At 35.3% G+C, this 18,392-nt stretch overlaps 2 protein-coding genes across 45 annotated transcripts in view; both read right to left on the bottom strand.

Moving 5' to 3' along the window:
- ogdhb (oxoglutarate dehydrogenase b) overlaps nt 1-3,170 on the bottom strand; it is a 28,590-nt gene extending 25,420 nt beyond the window's left edge. For 2 of the 3 annotated variants that reach the window (XM_042733199.1, XM_042733198.1), the window contains exons 1-2: nt 3,015-3,169; nt 1,714-2,108 (exon numbers count right to left, since the gene is read on the bottom strand). In XM_042733199.1, the coding sequence (XP_042589133.1) occupies nt 1,714-1,947 (234 nt within the window). In that variant the 5' untranslated portion in view covers nt 1,948-2,108; nt 3,015-3,169. Of the gene's footprint in view, nt 1-1,713; nt 2,109-3,014 lie in introns of all 3 variants that reach the window. The other variant, XM_042733202.1, reaches the window with a different exon arrangement.
- A 3,340-nt stretch (nt 3,171-6,510) lies between these two features.
- The window catches only part of LOC109058922 (calcium/calmodulin-dependent protein kinase type II subunit beta-like), a 61,831-nt gene continuing 49,949 nt past the window's right edge, over nt 6,511-18,392 (bottom strand). For 32 of the 42 annotated variants that reach the window (XM_042733161.1, XM_042733156.1, XM_042733164.1 and 29 more), the window contains 5 exons: nt 16,252-16,300; nt 9,979-10,054; nt 9,642-9,736; nt 9,293-9,527; nt 6,511-7,842 (listed from right to left, as the gene is read on the bottom strand). In XM_042733161.1, coding sequence (XP_042589095.1) covers nt 9,295-9,527; nt 9,642-9,736; nt 9,979-10,054; nt 16,252-16,300 — 453 coding nt within the window. In that variant the 3' untranslated portion in view covers nt 6,511-7,842; nt 9,293-9,294. Of the gene's footprint in view, nt 7,843-9,292; nt 9,528-9,641; nt 9,737-9,978; nt 10,055-10,994; nt 13,284-14,400; nt 14,521-14,825; nt 14,907-16,251; nt 16,301-18,392 lie in introns of those variants that run through there. The other 10 variants (XM_042733162.1, XM_042733171.1, XM_042733185.1 and 7 more) reach the window with 2 other exon arrangements.

Genomic DNA, 18,392 nt, shown 5'->3' with positions numbered 1-18,392 from the left:
TATTTTTGATTTGTATTAGTGTTCTTTAAATTATTTGTTCCACATTTTGTCTTAAATATAGTTGTTCTAAACAATTTTAATCAAATACTTAGGCTGTTGATTTGTTTGCCGCCTTTTTTATTCTAAGTTTTGGCGTTGTGCGATGTGCCATGTGCATTTATTAAATTGTTCGTTTTTGTTAATTTTCCCTTTAGAACAATATAAAAATTATATTAATTTTCCACTGTATTTTACTATTTTTATACCAAACAGCGTTTTTCCTACAGTGTTTTTTGTTTTTTGGCTTGTTTTGTACTAGGCCTAAGTTACTAATAAGTTTATTTAATGTATTTTAAAGAACGAATTTTAGTTTATTTTTTTATTCAAAACTGTTTTTTTTTTTAACATGTAACTGTTACAGTTTTGTATTTTTGATAATAAATTATTAAAATGCACAGGCAGTCTGATTGCTGTTTTTACGTTATAATTAGCCTATAACGTTCCGGCCACTGATTTTTGTGTCCGTAAATCGCTGTATACTTTAAAACGCTTCACTATTCTGTTTTAAGCGCTTCATTTTCATTTTGAACGCGCTAATATCATGCTTTAGCATTTTCTGTCATATAGAAGTGTTTAAACTTCAACTTGGACTATACCTTTCCTTGTATATACGCAAGTTTTTATATTAATATCATAAATGAACGATTATTCGACTAATCGCTAAAAATGCAGGGCTGTTCATCTAAAGGTAACAAAAATAAATTAACTCAAAAAAAATACAGACAGTACTGGCTGTTCATCTAAAGGTATGCTTAAGTGTGTTGTTCAAACAAATAAAAAAAGATACAAAACTAAATGAACGGCTAACACAGCAAGTTTGACCACTGCACTTAACTTAGCATGTTTCAGTATGATACATTCATCACAGTTTCTCAGAAAACGTTTAGTTCCAGTTTGAAAGCATCCTGGAAACCACACAAGGGCATGTGAAATGGAAAAGTCTTACATAACAGCTCTGTAAAGCTAAGCTTACTGTCTGAGAGGGGAAACAAATTCACATTATGAAACATGGATGTCCTCAAGCATAACCTTGGAGAGCACAGAAAGTTCCTTTGCAGTTTACTAAACAACCAAAACAGTTCAGTTCAAAAAAAAGAATCATTCTAAATGCCTTGTGAACTGAATCAAATGATTCATTTCTAAAGATCTGACTCAAAAGTTGACATTTCATTTAGAAATATCAAGACACAGGTAACTCTTACATGAACCTGTCAAGAACAATATAGGGCAGACATCAAGATTTTTAGAAAACACCTTGTGCAAAATTCATATGGGTGCTTGAATTGAACACTTTTTGTGCACCATAAAAGAAATAAAAGGTTTATATTAATTTAGAAGTAAGTAAATGATGACAGAGTTTTAATTTTGGGTGAACTGATCTTTCAACACGCAAACAATTACCAATTCACCTTTTTAAAATGAACCCGATGACCAAATAGGAAAGTCCTTTGAGAGGTGGAGTAAGTTATTAAGTTGTGATGAAAGATTATGAAGACCATTTTTTTTTCTGTAGCGTAACATGCACAGATTAATCTTTCACAACATGAACAGGAATGTGTATTGTGAAAGTAATTTTGATTCCACGTGGATTTTAAGCATCATAGCTTTGGTATAGCAGCAATGAAGCCAGGATTTCGTCACAAAAATCCTCTATGCTGAGAACCGACGTCTTACCTTGTGCACACTCTTTGGGTTCTCCAGCCATGCGTAGTACATCTCTTCCACGTAGTTGGAGCTCGTCCCATTGAGAAAAGGCTCAGCAGCGACAGGGGCCGCATAGCACCTAAAGGGCTGAAACGTCCTTAGGGCCCCAGGCGTCACCGCTGTCCTCTGTTGTGAGAAACTTGGAGCGTTCTGAGAAGCTGTGAGCGGCCGTAGCCGTGCAGCGCAAGTCCTTAAGCGATGCATCGCAGTCTTTAAACCAGCTCCACCGCCTTTCCAAACCAAACACGAGAACTAAAGCTCCACGCAGCACTGAATCCAACAGATCCTGGATGTGTTCCTTTAATAAAAGGTGCTTGTCCTCCTAATCCTCCGCTCAAGGTCTTTTCAATTAAAGTCCCAGGAAACTGAAAGTGCATACCAGACAAAGCATGTCAATAAATAAGATGAATTAAATTGTGGCAACAGAGAAAAAATTTAGGAATGAATAGCATGTTTTTGTGCCTGCCCTAAAGGACTGTTTTGATCAGAAGTCACGCAAAGGATTCCTCCCAAGCCTGAGACAGTTGCACGTGTGTGCTGTCCTTTAATTTATGAAAAAGACTGATTATATGTACTGTATGTGGAACATTTTCAAACCCTGAAACACTCTAAATGACATTTCTGCAATAATAAGTTCAAACACTGTATAAACAAGACACTTGTACTGTGTACTGTGGGTTGCTGAACCTGTAATATGTGTACAGTAACTCAATGGATACCAAAACCTTGTCGAGCATGATCTATGACATTAAACTTTCCAACAGTGTGTGGAAAATCATCAGAAATAATTATTACATAAATGTTTCTTATAGTAATGAATCGCTGATGTCAACTTTTCATGACTATGGGTGCATAGGAAAAGGCTTTTCTTAACGAATAAGATTTTTAAAAGGTAAAAAAGAAATAAACAAAGCGCAAAAGAGTCACGAATAAGTTAAAATAAGAGTTTAAAATCTTGCCAGCAGTGAAGGTCTCATGAGTAACGGACCACACCGGCTAGCTTCAGCTAACACGAGCTAATACCAAAACTCTCTATTAAACCATCAAACGTGCGTTTAAACTTCCCATGCCTCAGGGGGAGATAATAAAATAGCACATTATACCGCTTTAACAATAAATACAGCATTAATTGTGTCTAATTAGAGAGTTTTCTCCTCAGTACCGGAAAGGTTGCTGACAGATGCAGAACTGACTCGCTAACGCCTCACTGACAGAATCATTAAGATCAAAAGCGCTTTGAAAATATAGATAAAAGCGATTCAGATACTTACTCTCAGAGCAGGAGATCCTGTAGAGTGCAGTTTAATGTCATAAAACACAAAAATTAGAGGGAAAGAGTGAGGTATTCAGGAGCTGGACGCGTCTCGTAATCAGATAAATGAGTCGCTCGTTTCTAGGCAGCGCGAGCACCAGCTCCGCGTCACGAGCTCGCATGACGTCAGCCGCACGGCGCGAGCTTTTGTGTAAAGATCAATACATTACGCAAATAATTATCTTTATTAGGAAAGTGCCATATATATTAAAGTAGTAGTTGGTTCTTAGCAAACCAAGTCTTATACTGCAGTTTTGTTCCTAAAAGAAACATACAAATATAGATATATTAAAATGGAATGTTTCAGTTTCTGGAAGACTTCAGGTAGAATTATGGATCAAGTTTTTTGGCCTTTAAACTCTTGGAAAGATCTGTTTTGTCCTTATATTTTGTCTTTTATATGCTTTTATATAAGTTTGCGTACGTTTATAAACTAATAACAACATATGCAATTAAAAACGTGTTTATTATCCACAAGACTGCATGCTTTAACAAGTATAATCATAACTTTTCCTTAATGATGAGCATGTAAACAGCCATTGTTGATTCATCTGGCCAGAGTATTGGACAACCTGTGCAAACAACTGTCTGTACTAGGTATTTACACCACAGTTTCCGCTGAACACAAACCGTATTTAGTGACTCAGTCAGCACTCAAAAGTACACAGTTGTGAAATAAATTCACATGCTGTTTGCTCATATCTTATCAGCTTTTAGAGACAGCTGGTCATTCAGATAAAGCCTCATACTGTATGTTTATTAGCAGAACAACATTTAGTTCAGTATACAGAAGATATAAAACCACCACCATATGGGTTTTGACATAAGTCTTTTTATTGATAATACTGATAACATCTTAATACATTTCCTATAGCACACATAGAGAGAAAAAGAGGGAAAGCACATTGGAAGAACAGATATGAATATTAATGAGAAGAATCAGGAGGAACAAAGATTTCATAACGATCTAATTTCTGAATAAAATCCACATCATCCCGTTGCAGGATTTGAGATTATATACAAATAAACAAAAAAACAACTTCTGCAAAGTTGGAAGGCTGATCTTCAGAGAAATGTGAAGCCGTTAGACTTGAGCAAAAGATTACAAAAGACATTGGGAGAAAATGTGAATACTACAAATAGCAATTGGCTTGATGTTGTAAGAGCAGCAATGTGTCACCACTAGAGAAACACAACACTGATTCACTCTTTCACATATGTGTAACACACTCAGACACACACCAGCTTCCCATTAGTGGCCTGATTATATTAAATCAACTGTTTAGGCCATTGTGTTTGGAGAAGAGCTCAGTTGATAACAGATTAAACACTCATTTGGTAGTTATTCGGTGTATATACAGGGGTGGCGAACTCCGGTCCCTCCACAGCCCTGCAGAGTTCAGCTCCAACCCTAATTAAAACTCACCTGCCTTTAGCTTTCTAGTAACCGTTCAGACCTTGATTAGCTTGTTCAGGTGTGTTTGATTAGGGCTGAAGCAAAACTCTGAGGCCTGCGGCTCTCCGGGACCAATGTTCGCCACTCCTGGATTATAAATTTAGGTTTCATTAACAATTTGTTAGTGCATTAAGATCGTGTTTCCGTTTTTAAGCAGAAAAATGAGTGAATTCTTGGAGATCTTGTAAGGTTGTGCATTTTTTCTAACTAGAACGCTGGTTAAGAGCGCCCCCTAAAGGATTAGACAGGTTTTGAGCAAAGCACAATAAATGACATTGAACACAGACATAATTCGAGGTCCCTTTAATAGTCTGGCAGCCAAAGCAAGATCCATTCCGTAATAAAAACACATGCATAACGTGACCTAGTGTGACAGCGGCAAACGCTGCGATTGACCCAAGCTAATAAACACATTATTTCACATTTTCTATGGGTGCAACCAACACTGCTCAAACAACAACAAATGCCTTTACAAAAGCATGCCATACAATCAGAATAGTTGTTTTACCATGATAGTCATCTTCATTATCATCATTTTTAGACAAAAATAGTTATATGCACTTACAAAGCTCAGAAAATAGATCGAATCACCAGCATTCAGTATAAAATAAACAGAATGAAACAAAAAAAGTCACCAAAATGTATTACTGTGAAGTTGAAGTTCATGCAAATAGTTTCCACTTATAAGATAAGTTAACACTATGCAGTGGTAGGTTTTACAAGATATCTATTTGTTGAGCAGTTTTATTTTCAATTATTGTCTGCAATACTAAACACACATATAAGAAAGAAATAACAACACCGGTTCATCGACATGCGGATGTTGTATTTGTCACCATTTACATAGAGTTTGAAACTCTCATTAAAGTGAACATGAAAGTCACATTTCAGAGTAAATTTAAAGGAATAGTTCACCTGAAAAATTAATTTTGTTAAAAATGGTCTCTCCCTCAGGCCATCCAAGAACAGATTCAGAGAAATGTAGCATCACATCACTTGCTCACCAATGGATGCTCTGCAGTGAATGGGTGCCGTCAGCATGAGAGTTCAAACAGCTGATTAAAAACATCACAATAATCCACACCACTCCACTCCAATCAATTAACATTTTAATTTAAACATTTTTTAACTTTAATCTATTGCTTCTGGCTAAAATACAAGTGCATAATGCATAACACTTCCTCCAGTGAGTGAGTCTATCCTCTGTTGTCCTCTCACATTAAAATCCACCCACATAATTGTTTAGAATGGTTTTCACTTGTAAATGGTACTTGATTTGTGCATATTTCACTCCTGATTCAGACGAAATGACTTTTTCTCTGGAGAAAACAATATTATGGATTGCTGGAAACAAGGGAAGGAGTTAAAAACGTCTTGATGGATTTGTTAACTGATGAACTGGAGTGGTGTGGATTACTTGTGGATTATTGTGATGTTTTTATCAGCTGTTTGGACTCTCATTCTGACGGCACCCATTCACTGCAGAGCATCCACTGGTGAACAAGTGATGTGATGCTAAATTTCTTCAACTGTTCTACATCTTGGATGGCCTGAGGGCGAGTACATTTTCAGCAAAGATTTATTTCTGGGTGAACTTTTGCTTTGAAATCAACATAAAACACACTGAGCAGCCTCAACAAAGGTCATGTGACTTCAGGTAGCGGCCCACATTCAGTAGGAGAAAAATCTTTTGACAGGACGTCAAAAACGAACAGTACCAGTTGTCAGGAAGCCCCCTAGTCAATCCACATAAGTTCTGCTAGACAGAAAGACAACCCTTATAAAAACATCCTTACAATCCGCTGGAAATTCTCGCTCTGTGCGTTATGGCTTTCAACACTTTAATATAGTGACGATGCTTTCACATTCAGGATATCAGTGCCATTGTATTGTAAAACCACACACACGTACACGCACACGCACACACACTCACACGCTTAAAAAAAAAAAACACAAAGAACAAAACCGCCTTAATTACACCACGTAAATTATATATAAAATGTTCCTGCGCGTACAGAACATAAAGAAAACAAAGAATGATAGCTGTAGGTGCCTGAGTCGAGGTGAATCACAACGTTCCTGTGACACCTTAAACTTCCCAGGTTTCTGAAGAATGGCTATTTAAATCTCAAACACACTTGGCCAGCGAACAGCAGCAAATTAGCTGCAGCTTTAAATTAAAGGCCCTTAAAAACAACATGCTGTACTCTCTCGAAACATCCTACAAGATCCCTTAAAAAAAGAAGACAAGCTTAAACAGACATTCCTAGTCTCTCAGACCACCAAAACTCACATAAAACCAGATCAGCATTGATTGTCAGTAAGAAGGACACATCAGCTGCTGGTCATCAAGGGCCAATACATGAGATTATGCTCTGATTTAAAGACAAACAGCTCTTTTTGAAGGAAATTCAACTTGGCAACCTGCAGATATATATATATGAGGCAAATCTCAATGATGTGATGATGTCAGCTGCCTCCAAGAGATCTGATTGGTGAGTGACCTGATAATACACACACTGCTCACGATGACAGAAAATCTGCTCGCCACCATATTAGTGAGAATATTGATGGAGATTTGAACCTTAAAACCACGTGTGTGCTGCTGCTTTTTTACTTTTAACAGCAATCCGTGAACATGAACATATACAGCGCTGCCGAATAGACTTCAGATTACTTGAACACCAAAAAAAAAAAAAAAATCTTTAAATCCATGCTTAAAAAAAAAAAGAAAAAAAAAAGTGTTTTAAAACAAAACATCAGTAATTTGACCATCAAATATACAATCTCAAGAACAACAGCAATACTTAGAATCCTGACGGAAGTAATAATCATATATAATCAATAGTAGTAACAATAAATACAATAATAATAATAATAATGATATTTTTTATTAAAACATGATCTAATGTATTTGGGAGTACCTGGGCACAGGGGGCATAAGGCCAGTGAAGACGAGCGCGAAGGACCATGGATAAGAAGGCAATCGTGCGGGTTATTAGAACTCTAGTCTATGATGGCTCTCGGTGATTAATATATGCAGTGCTGCTCTCGCGTCGGTGTTGAGTCTTGGCATAAAGAGCTTCGGTCGGGAGCGTGCTGGGCGGAGTCAGAGGTGAGGGTGGTTCTGGACGCTGTGTTTAGAGCAGCCCAGCAGGTAGAGAGATAACTGTGGGTTTGCATGCAGGGGAGGACGGCTGTGTCCAGCGTTGGAAGGCTGGAGGGTTCGGAGCGCTCCGACGCTGGACCTCTGCTGCTGTCCTGTCAGTCCTCCCTGTCCTTCACCTCCGTGAAGGGCACTCACATCTAATGTATCGGTTGCAGGGCCGCTCTGAAATACAAAAACACAGAAATGCTGTTTTTAATCAGCTTTTGCTGAATGTTCAAAAAAAAATTCAAATAAAATATATGTTAAAAAAAATAAAAATATATATTTTTTGTATATAATTAATATGTAATTTAATTTATTTGAATAACTTTAATTAATATAAATGACCTTAAACAAGGATTTTTTTTGTATGAAATTAAAATACAATACAAAACGATGAAATTGTCTGAAAAAGTGTTGAAATTGTACACTTTTGAAATTTGTATGAAATTGTATGAAAAGTTTTTTGAAAGACTTCTTTTTTTTTTTTTAAGTTTCTTATGTGCTTATGAGCTATTTTAATATAACTGAAACAGTATTAGTTTTTATTAATATTTTGAATAAATTTTTATTTTATATTTTCTGTTTTTATTTAAATTTTAGTTAAAATTTTGTGATTGTCTTGTTTTTGTCATTATTTTTGTCTACATATTTTTATATAATTTTCATTTCAGTTTTAGTTATTTTAGTACGGAAGAGGATTAGGGCCAAGCAATAATAAAAAAAATAAAACCATCTCGAGATTAAAGTCATTATATTGCGAGACTAAACTAGTTAAATTTCGAGAAAAAAAGTCGAAATACAATCAAGTCGTTGTTGTTTCGAGAAAAAACTCGTTAAATTCGATTGTATTTCGACTTTTTTTTTTCTCGAAATTTAACGAGTTTAATCTCGCAATATAATGACTTTAATCTCGAGATGGTTTTATTTTTTTATTATTGCTTGGCCCTAATCCTCTTCCGTATTTAAGTACATCAAGTTCAACTAAATGAAAATGAAAAACGTTGCCTTGACAATAAGCGGAGATAAAATGAGTTTATGTTTTTATTTTTATTTTATTTCAGTTATTGTGTATTTTATTTCAGGGAACAGTTTTTTTTTATGCTTTCTGTTTTAGTTAACTATTATAACCCTGCTTATGCTAACCAAGGTTGCATCTGTTTGATAAATATACAGTAAAAACAGTAATATTATGAAATATTATTACAAATTTAAAGAATATGTTTTCTATTGTATGGCAAAGCTGAATTGTAACAATATTTAGTACGTCTAATGTGTCTTCGCTGAATAATAATAGAAAAAAGAAACAAATTTCTCTTAATGAAATATTAATGATTATAATGTATATTTTATATTTGTTTTTTAATTTATGTATTTAACTATGTACAATCTTGATACAGATTTACACTTTCTGAAGAAAATGTGCATCAGTACTCTTTTTTACAATGCCTGTCAAAAGAGCCCACCCTCAAGTTTTTCTATATTCTGGTGTCTAGATCTGTTCAGAATCCATTCTGACAACAAACAAAACAATCAAACTCCACTGAGAAACAGATTCGAAGCCACACCAAAAGCACCAGTGTGAAAACTAAAAGTAAAAGCGTACAAAAAATGAACAAATCCAAAGCAACACCTTCACTGGAGAGGGGCAGCCGGTGCTCCGGAGCAGTGGAAATGAACGTTCTGCCATTTAGAGTCCCGACGGTGCCACACGCGAGTCTCCTCCGACTGGCTGCTGCGCGGCCGGCCCTGCCCATCCACAAACTGAGTGAGGCGTATGTAGGCGATGCAGGCGGCATCTTCCCCGATCAGGTGCACGTGAGGGTTCAGGATGGTGGTGTGGATGGGCTTGCTGTTCTTAGAAAGCACTGCGGAGAAACACGCACACACACGGAGAAAGATCATGTGCATAGTGCTACTGCCATTTCCTGTGATTTATGAGACACATAAATGATTTAGTCTTTCTGCTTGAACACACTTACAGTTCTCAAAGTAGAATCTATGGAAGTCCATTCCCTCAACCAGGTTCCCCAAAGCCTCGGGTTCAAAGGATGTCAATCCAGGGTCACAGATTTTCCTGTTACAATGATTCCATTATGTATTATTATTCAGGTAGCTGCTATAAACATGGATAGTTACTTTCATCTTACTCTCAATAAAACTGTTGCTCCACCATGCGAGCAGAACTGACTGTAGAAGAAGACAGTGTACACTAATGGTGCTAATTTAGTGCTCTTATATTTATACAATATAGTATGTGTTAAAGAAGTGGTTTGTGTGTGTAATAAAGCGTAACATAACATTGTGTCTGTGACATACGCATAGGCATCAAAGTCCCCATTATTGATGGCTTCTATCAGCTGCTCCGTGATTTTGATAATTTCCTGTTTGCGTGCTGTAGAAGAAAACAAGGACACGTGAATCTATGCATACAGTTTATGCTAAGTAGTCTCACCTTAGTTTTTTCTTCACTCGAAAAAAATCTAAATACTTTTTACTTAAGATAATGGAATATTTTCATCTTTAAATTAAAAGACATGTGAATTAAAGACCCAATAAATTCAAAATGCTTAAAATGGACCAAAAAATAAACATACAGCCTTTTTTAAGCTTAGGTGTAAGTAACTTTTTAAAATAAATCTTCTATGCTGCATTTATTTGATCAAAAATACAGTACAAATGTAATATTGTGAACTAATATTACAATTTAAAATAACTGTTTTCTATTTTAATGCATTTTATAATGTAATTTATTCCTGTAAATGTAAAGCATCATGTGTCACATGATCTTTCAGAAATTATTGCTGCTCAAGAAACATTTCTTAATATTATCAATGCTGAAAATAATTGTGCTGCTTAATATTTTTGTGCAAGTCATGATACTTTTTTTTCAGGATTCTTTAAAAGATAGAAAGTTCAATGCATTTAATGCATCCTTGCTGAATAAAGATTCATTTCCTTTAAAATCTTACTCATAACAAACTTTTTAGCAGTAGCGCATGTTCCGCCCCAACTTCCTGTCTCAACAGGAAATACATCAGCACAGGAAAGAAAATTGTGCATTCATGGATTCTTTAAAACTATAGACTGATAGAGCCAAAGCTAACTGCTCCTGTTTGTTGTACAGGACATGAACAGACAGATGTCAACCTTAACCAAGAGTTAACGCTCTGAAACACAGGCAGAGGTCAGAAAGGTCACATCCTCCTGACTCCAGACCTGAGAGGCTGAGAGAGATTTAACACACACCAGATCTGCTGTGGACTTACCTAGTTTCTCAGTCATGATCTTCAGTCTAGACCTTCATCCATTCCTCCTCAATACTCTGACTAAACTGTCTCTCCTGATGAAGTTTGCAAAGACCCACAAAAACACTCCGTCTTCATCTAATCAACATTTCCACCACTTTCCTCCTCCTCGTCTTCTTCTGTCTTTTCCTTGTTAACCGCATGGAGCTAGTTGAGCTATTCCTGGATCCTTAGATACGGCTTACTTCTCGTTTTCTCACCCTCATTTACTCACTCCCTCCCTTCATGGCTTCCTGCTCCACTTTAGAGGAGCTTAGTGGCTCTGACACGTCCTTCAGTTTCTCCTTGTCAATCTGACACCGCAGGCCTGATCTAAAGTCTCTGACTATGGCTACAGCTTTGATAAATGCCCCACTTCCTTCAAGCGGATATATATGGAAGTGCATCACAGTTCTGTCACAAACCAGACTCAGTAAATGTCACTTCAGATGCTTAAATGCTGTGTTTTTATCAGGGGAAACTGCCTCCTGCTACTTCCGAATGTCATATGTTGGTTACAGGGTTGATGGGAATTCAGCTGCAGACTGTTAAGGGCCTGATATACTCATGAAGTAGTTCTTTTTCATTCCTCGCTTAGTGGTAAAAAGATGTTTGATATAACCGAGCAGCGGTATACTGTCCGACACCACACACACTGCTGGGAATGACGTTTAGATTAATATGAATATGCTGCGCACTCTCCTCTCAATAACAAAATAAACAACAAAAATGAGAGTGGAGAGAAAACAGCATTTGATCACAGCGATGTGGATATGTTTTTACCAGAAACGTTTATTTATATAGCCCTTTATACTAGTGGTCAGCTGATATATCGGTGGACATTTGAAATTTTTAATTATCGGCATGGGCCGAACTGTTTTTCTGTTTGGAGATGTGTCCAGAGTGGACTTTTATTTTGACAGTGTACAGGACTTTTATTTTGACAGCACTGAGAATGTCAGCATCAGAGCCAAAGTCACTTTAAGGCAAGTCATGTCACTCGGCGGCAATCTTAGAAATGCCTCTCGGGTACGCATGTGCAGCACAGATCTCTCTGAATGGGGAAACAACAAATTCTCCAAAACTGCGCGCCAAGCTTACGACATATTTGAAATCACCAATGAAATCTCACAACTGTCTCATAAATGTTGTTTATTTTGCTCAAATAGAGTTAAAAAATCTTATTTTTATGCCAGTGCGCATGCGCAGTCCTGAGTGCATGTCTCAGGACACTGACTGTTTCTACAGCAACCTGGACTTCTAACAGCAGCTGCAGTGATGCGCTGACTTTGCCAATTAGGGATTGGCTCTTTTGCTCAGAAGGCGGGGCTTCGTTCGATAGAAACTATACGAGTGACTTGTCTTGGGTCTTTGTCTGAGCGCACGGAACTCCCGTTCTCCATCTTTAATATACTGTCTCTATTTAACAGCTGTAATAATTAATTATTAGACAGAAGAACTGTTAAACAAAGAAAGTAAATTTATACTAAGAATTGTAGCTTTTCTTTTTCTATTGGTAGTAGCTGTCAGTTTCCAGCAACAGGGATTAAGTTAGTTTTTAAGATAAAGTGAATTATTAAAATTTATTAAGATAAAGTGAATAGTATTCAGGTAGTCATACTGTATGATATTAATATGTCAGGTCCCATGAGTCGGCCCCCTCCATGTCTATTAAAACTTTTTCTAGGCCACAGTTAAAATTATACTAAATAGTTTATTTTACAGATGTATTTTTTTATCCGTTTTCTTATTTAATCATTTTTAAATTATTTAAAATAATCAAATTTATAGCATATTTAAATGTTATTTTTACAGTTCATAGGACTTTTATTTTGACAGCACTAAGAATGTCAGCGCCTGTCAGTTCCTATTCAGAGTTCCAAATAATGTAAAATAAATTTTAATTTAATTTCCGCAATTATGCATGTGCTTTTACAATCTTTGAATTAAACAGTGATATAATTTATTTTGGTTTTATATCGGCCACCCTGCTCTCTAAGATATCGGTATATGCATCAGCAATCAAAAAATCCTTATCCGTCGACAACTACTTCATACAACAGATACTGTTGCATGAAGCAAGCAACTTTACAGTATTAAACATGAAAAAAAAAATATCATTGCAGAATTACAATTTCTACTATGAAGCAGCTCAACAGAGTGTTCAAGTTTTTAATTGCAAATGACCTCAATACTCACTCTGTGCAGACACAGAGGGGGACGGGGTCGGGGGGGAGGTTTGGGGAAGGGGGCCTGAGGTTCGTGAGGAAGGCAGCTCCGTCTGAGGTTGTGGGACAGGTGCACGACCCACGCAGCTCACCAGATCTGTGAACCGGGCTGAGTGGGTTGGGACAGGGAGGAATGCATTAGCACACCATGACAGACAGAGAGATGGAAAACATGTGAAGAGATGAAAAGGCAGTAACATTAGACAAATAACAAGATGCATGGGGCAGTGGTTTCTGACTGAACAGGATATGCATCAATAAGGGTCAACGGTCAACACTTGGGCCAACAGACGGTACACAAACAGGGTCCAACATTAAAAGTGCATGTTTTCCCTGTTAAACACCTAAGGAGATGAGTAATACTGTACATCATGTACATGCACAGTATAATTTTAACTGTGGCCTAGAAAAAGTTTTAATAGACATGGAGGGGGCCGACTCATGGGACCTGACATATTAATATCATACAGTATGACTACCTGAATACTATTCACTTTATCTTAATAAATTTTAATAATTCACTTTATCTTAAAAACTAACTTAATCCCTGTTGCTGGAAACTGACAGCTTAAAAATTACTTTATTATTAAATTACTTTATTTAGTACCAATTGAATATTATTTTATTATTATTTATTATATATTATTATATTTACTATTTAATACTACTTATTAAATTAATAATTAGAATAATTATCATCAAGCTAAATTATTTAATAAGTCAATAAATTTAAATACTAGATTATCAATTAAATCATTCAAATTAATAACTAATTATTACAAAGTGATTACTTTAATAACAAACCATATTTTGATCATGAAGTTGATTAAAATATATTAACAATGTATTATTATTAAATTAAGTTACATTAATACTTTAAAGTATAAAGAATGATTCTAAAAATATATATTATTTAATTAAAATTAAAATGAACAATTACAAACTAATGAATTTTATTTAGCAAATTATTTTAATTATTAAATTAATTTGTTTAATAATTAATTGAATTATGAAGATTAGTAATAATTATTTAAAATAATCTAATCAATTAAAATGGATAGCTATTATTACTATTATTATTAAATAACTATTTAAGTTAACTAATACTTATTAATTTATTATTAAAAAAGGAATTATTTGAATGACAAAAACAATAAAACGACAATGTGCTTGCCAAAAACATTCATGGATCCTGTGCTTAGGTCTACAGGGGGCGCTATACTCACTCTGCATGATGGGGGTCTGTGGAGGGGATTGTGTGGAGTGGGCAGCTGCTTCACTATTAGGCACGGCTGAGGGTCCCGAGCCCCTACGGGCGCAGCCCAGGATGTCAGTCAGCTTGGTGGCTGTTTACACATGAGGGTAATGATGACCGATGGAAGGTGGGAGCAGATGACAGAGACTCATCCAAACTCATGTGCATGCCATTCCACTTGCTGTCTCAGGGGGCAGCGCACACAACAACAGCAGGGAGTTGATCAGGGTTGTTTTTAGATTAGCTTGTTAGCTTTTTAGCTTTTTTTTTTTATATAATTCGCCTCAAGAAGAGCAAAACTCATAAGAAGCTGGTTATTTTTTTTCATGGATTTGCTGAAGTTAGATGCCGTGCAATCCAGCCAGGCCAAACCAAACGAGTGCAGACCAGACTTACAGAAGATGGCAGGGGCGGAGCCCGGATGTGATTGGCTGACTTCAGAGAGGGCTTTTACTGAACTGCTATCTAGGCTTTTCCCTATTGAGCGGGAAGGAAAAGGTGGGAAGAGATTGGAAAGATGAGACTGAGAAAGGAGGAGGTGCAAAGATGGAACACGGCACACCATTTAACCTACAATTGAAGCTGAGCCATTTACAAATCGTCCCGCCCACTTCTGAACACGACATTTCCACACAATGAACATACATTTACCCGTGTGAATAAAACACACATACGCAAAGCCTCAGCCCACATCTCTCACATTTTCAGTGTTCCTACAGATAAAAATACACCGAAGGTGTCCTGAAATGCACGTCTCAGAAGAGCAGGATGGCAGAGAGCAGAATTAAGCCAACACTTCTTACGAAACTTACAAACTCAGAGGAAGTCAAAAGCCCATAACAATGTCACAACAATAGCAGATGCAAATTACATTTCGGTAAAATTTAAAGCTTCAGATTTTTCATATGTTGATAGTTCAGGCTTCAAAAACGGATTGATCAAAGTTCAAAGACGAGGCAATGTGTGCAAACCTGTGACTGCAGCAAATACCGTACTTTAAAGTTACATGTAAAAACACATTTAATTTTAATTATATAAATAAATAACAATTGAAAAAAATACAAATATTTATTTAATAAATAAAATAAAAAATAAAAATAATAAATAAAAAATTATATATTTAAATAAATAAATATATTACTATTATTATTATATATATATATTACTATTATTATCATTATGCGATATACACTACTGTTCAAAAGTTTGGTGTTGGTAAGATTTTTAATGTTTTTTAAGAAGTCTCTTTTGCTCTTATATTTTGAAATAGTATTACAATTTAAAATATCAGTTTTTCATTTGAATATATTTTCAAATGTAATTTATTCCTGTGATGTAAATCACTCCAGTCTTCAGTGTCACACGATCCTTCAGAAATCATTCTAATATGCTGATTTGCTGAGCAAAAAATGTTTCTTATTATTATCAATGCTGAAAACATAATATTTTTGAAGGCTTAAGTTTGTGGAAACTGATGCATTTTCTGATACATAAAACGTTCAAAATAACTAATCCTTTGTAATCTTATAAATTATTTTTCAGTCACTTTTGATCAATTTAATGCATCCTTGCTGAATAAAAGCATTCATTTATTTTAAAAACACCTTACTGACCTAAAACATTTAAATAATACTGTATTTCTGAGTCAAACAGGAGGTTGAAGAAGAAAAAAAAACTGCATATGACTTGATTGTACCCATCAGGAACTGACTGGATTGTGAAAAGTGTCTTTAAAGAGCTCGGTGATGTTTTCAGAAATGCAAAGTCCTTGGTAAAAATCATATAGTTTTAATGAAATGCAACAAAAACAGATGCCTCTCACCTTTGACGTCTTCATCCTCAATGGTGGTGTTGCTGCTGTCTGAAGATTCCTGCAGGACAGACAAAAGCAATCAGTGTCCGACCTCACACCTTCACTCACACACACACACGAACAAAACTTATACTCAGCAAACATCAACTAACTCCAATAAAGCACAACCAGCACTACCACTGAGACGAATGGAATAATCATCACCACTAATGCAGTCATACATATTACACTTGTAGTGTGTAGACAGTCGAGAAGGCTTAATCTCAGTCTCAGCCACCTGGTGAGGCTGTAACACAGGCATTCAGTGAAAGCCAGCTCCTCTGTTGTGCATCTCCACGTCTCTTTCCCAGATGGCAGCATTGAGAACACAGCTGCTGCAGCCGCCTGCACCCTCCCCTCTGCATATGCATGTAACCACCCACCCACACACACACACAAACGCATTTAATAGCTCGCATTTAGCTTCTGACCTATTACAAATGCAAATGACTGAGCCCCAGTCTGCTCGTATTTCTCTCGACGGCTTCTCGTGGGTGAGTTATCGACCCACCGCAGGCACCTTGAGGGTCTGAGCCGCAGGCAAGCGGACTGTCAGTCTTCGGCCAGCTGTGGCCATGCATATGGGACGGGAGCTTTATGGAGAGAGGATAGAACACTGTTTTTTTAAGTCTGATTGGATGAGTCTGGGCTACTGGTTAACAGCCATGTTATTTTAGTATCGTTAGATACAATTAAAGTTTTTCTTAATATTTTGAATCAGCTTCTATTTTTTTTTTTTCCTGTTTTTAATTTCAGTTAAATTTTAGTAATTTTATTGCTTGTTGTTTTGTCATTTTTGTAGGCTTTTTAATATATACTGTATGTCTAAATAGTTTTTATTGATTTTTATTTTAGTTTAGGTACATTAAGTTAAAGCAAATTTAAATGAGATAACTGCCTTGATAACTAGCTGAAATATAGTTTTATATTTTATTTTATTTCATGTCATGTTTATTTCAAGTAACAAAAAAATGTTTTTTAGTGTTTTTGTTTAATTTTAGTTTCATTTTTAGTTAACTATAATAACCCTTAGTTAAAAATATAAAATTTTTATTTAGCAATGACAATAGCTAAATAATATATAATTACACCCTTGAAGTCAAAATGTAATAATAATAGTAAAAAAAATTAAAACCACTTCCATGATCCAATCAATTGCCATTTAATACATTTACATTTATGTATTTGACTGATGCTTTTATTCAATGCAATTTACATTGCATTTATTTTAGGGTACACATCTTTTACCATTTTATTTTTCTCAAACAAGCTATGGTTAGTTTCAAACACAACTGAATGAAAATGATCCAAAAATATGGTATTTTTTGAGCATGTTATGGCATAATTCAACAATTACTTTAAAGAAAAAAAAGCATCAGATAAAATGCTGTGCAACGTCAAAAGTCATTCCAAACCACATTAGAACAATATCCAATCAATTTTTACCACTTTATGAGCATTTCACAATGCACCAGTTCACATTACTGTTCAAAAGTTTTTTTTCATTAAATAAATACTTTTAAACAAACACAAAAACAATAAAAATAATACATTAAATGATCAAAAGTGACAGTTTTATAATGTCACAAAATATTTATATTTCAAATAAATGCTTTGTTAATCAAAGAAAAAACATTAAGCATTGCAACATTGATAATATTAAGCAAATCAGCATATTAGAATGATTTCTGAAGGATCATGTGACAGAGGAGACTGTTGTCAAAGGAATTATTGAATAAAGTTGTTATTAAAGTAATGATGCTGAAAATTCAGCTTTGGATCACAGGAATAAATTGCAATATATTCAAATAGAAATTGTAATAATATTTCACAATTTTGCTCTTTTAACTATATATTTTTTGAACAACTAAATTAGACTTCTTTCAAAAAAAAACAACAACAAAAAATAATAATAATAATAATCTTACCAGCCCCAAATATTTGAAAAGTAATGTGCTTTTTTATTGTTGTCTAAACGGTTTAATTTGAAAATATATAGTCATATTACTGAAATAATTTTCTGCTTAAAACCATGTGTGTATTGACTAACAAGAATCAAATGAACACTCTGTTTCATTGTTTTCCTGAAACAATTAACACTGAACACCGTA

The sequence above is a fragment of the Cyprinus carpio genome, chromosome B10 (genome assembly GCF_018340385.1).
Source record: "Cyprinus carpio isolate SPL01 chromosome B10, ASM1834038v1, whole genome shotgun sequence".
Lineage (NCBI taxonomy): Eukaryota > Metazoa > Chordata > Actinopteri > Cypriniformes > Cyprinidae > Cyprinus > Cyprinus carpio.
Note: the sequence above shows the minus strand (reverse complement) of the source record. Positions and strands in the feature narration are given on the sequence as shown.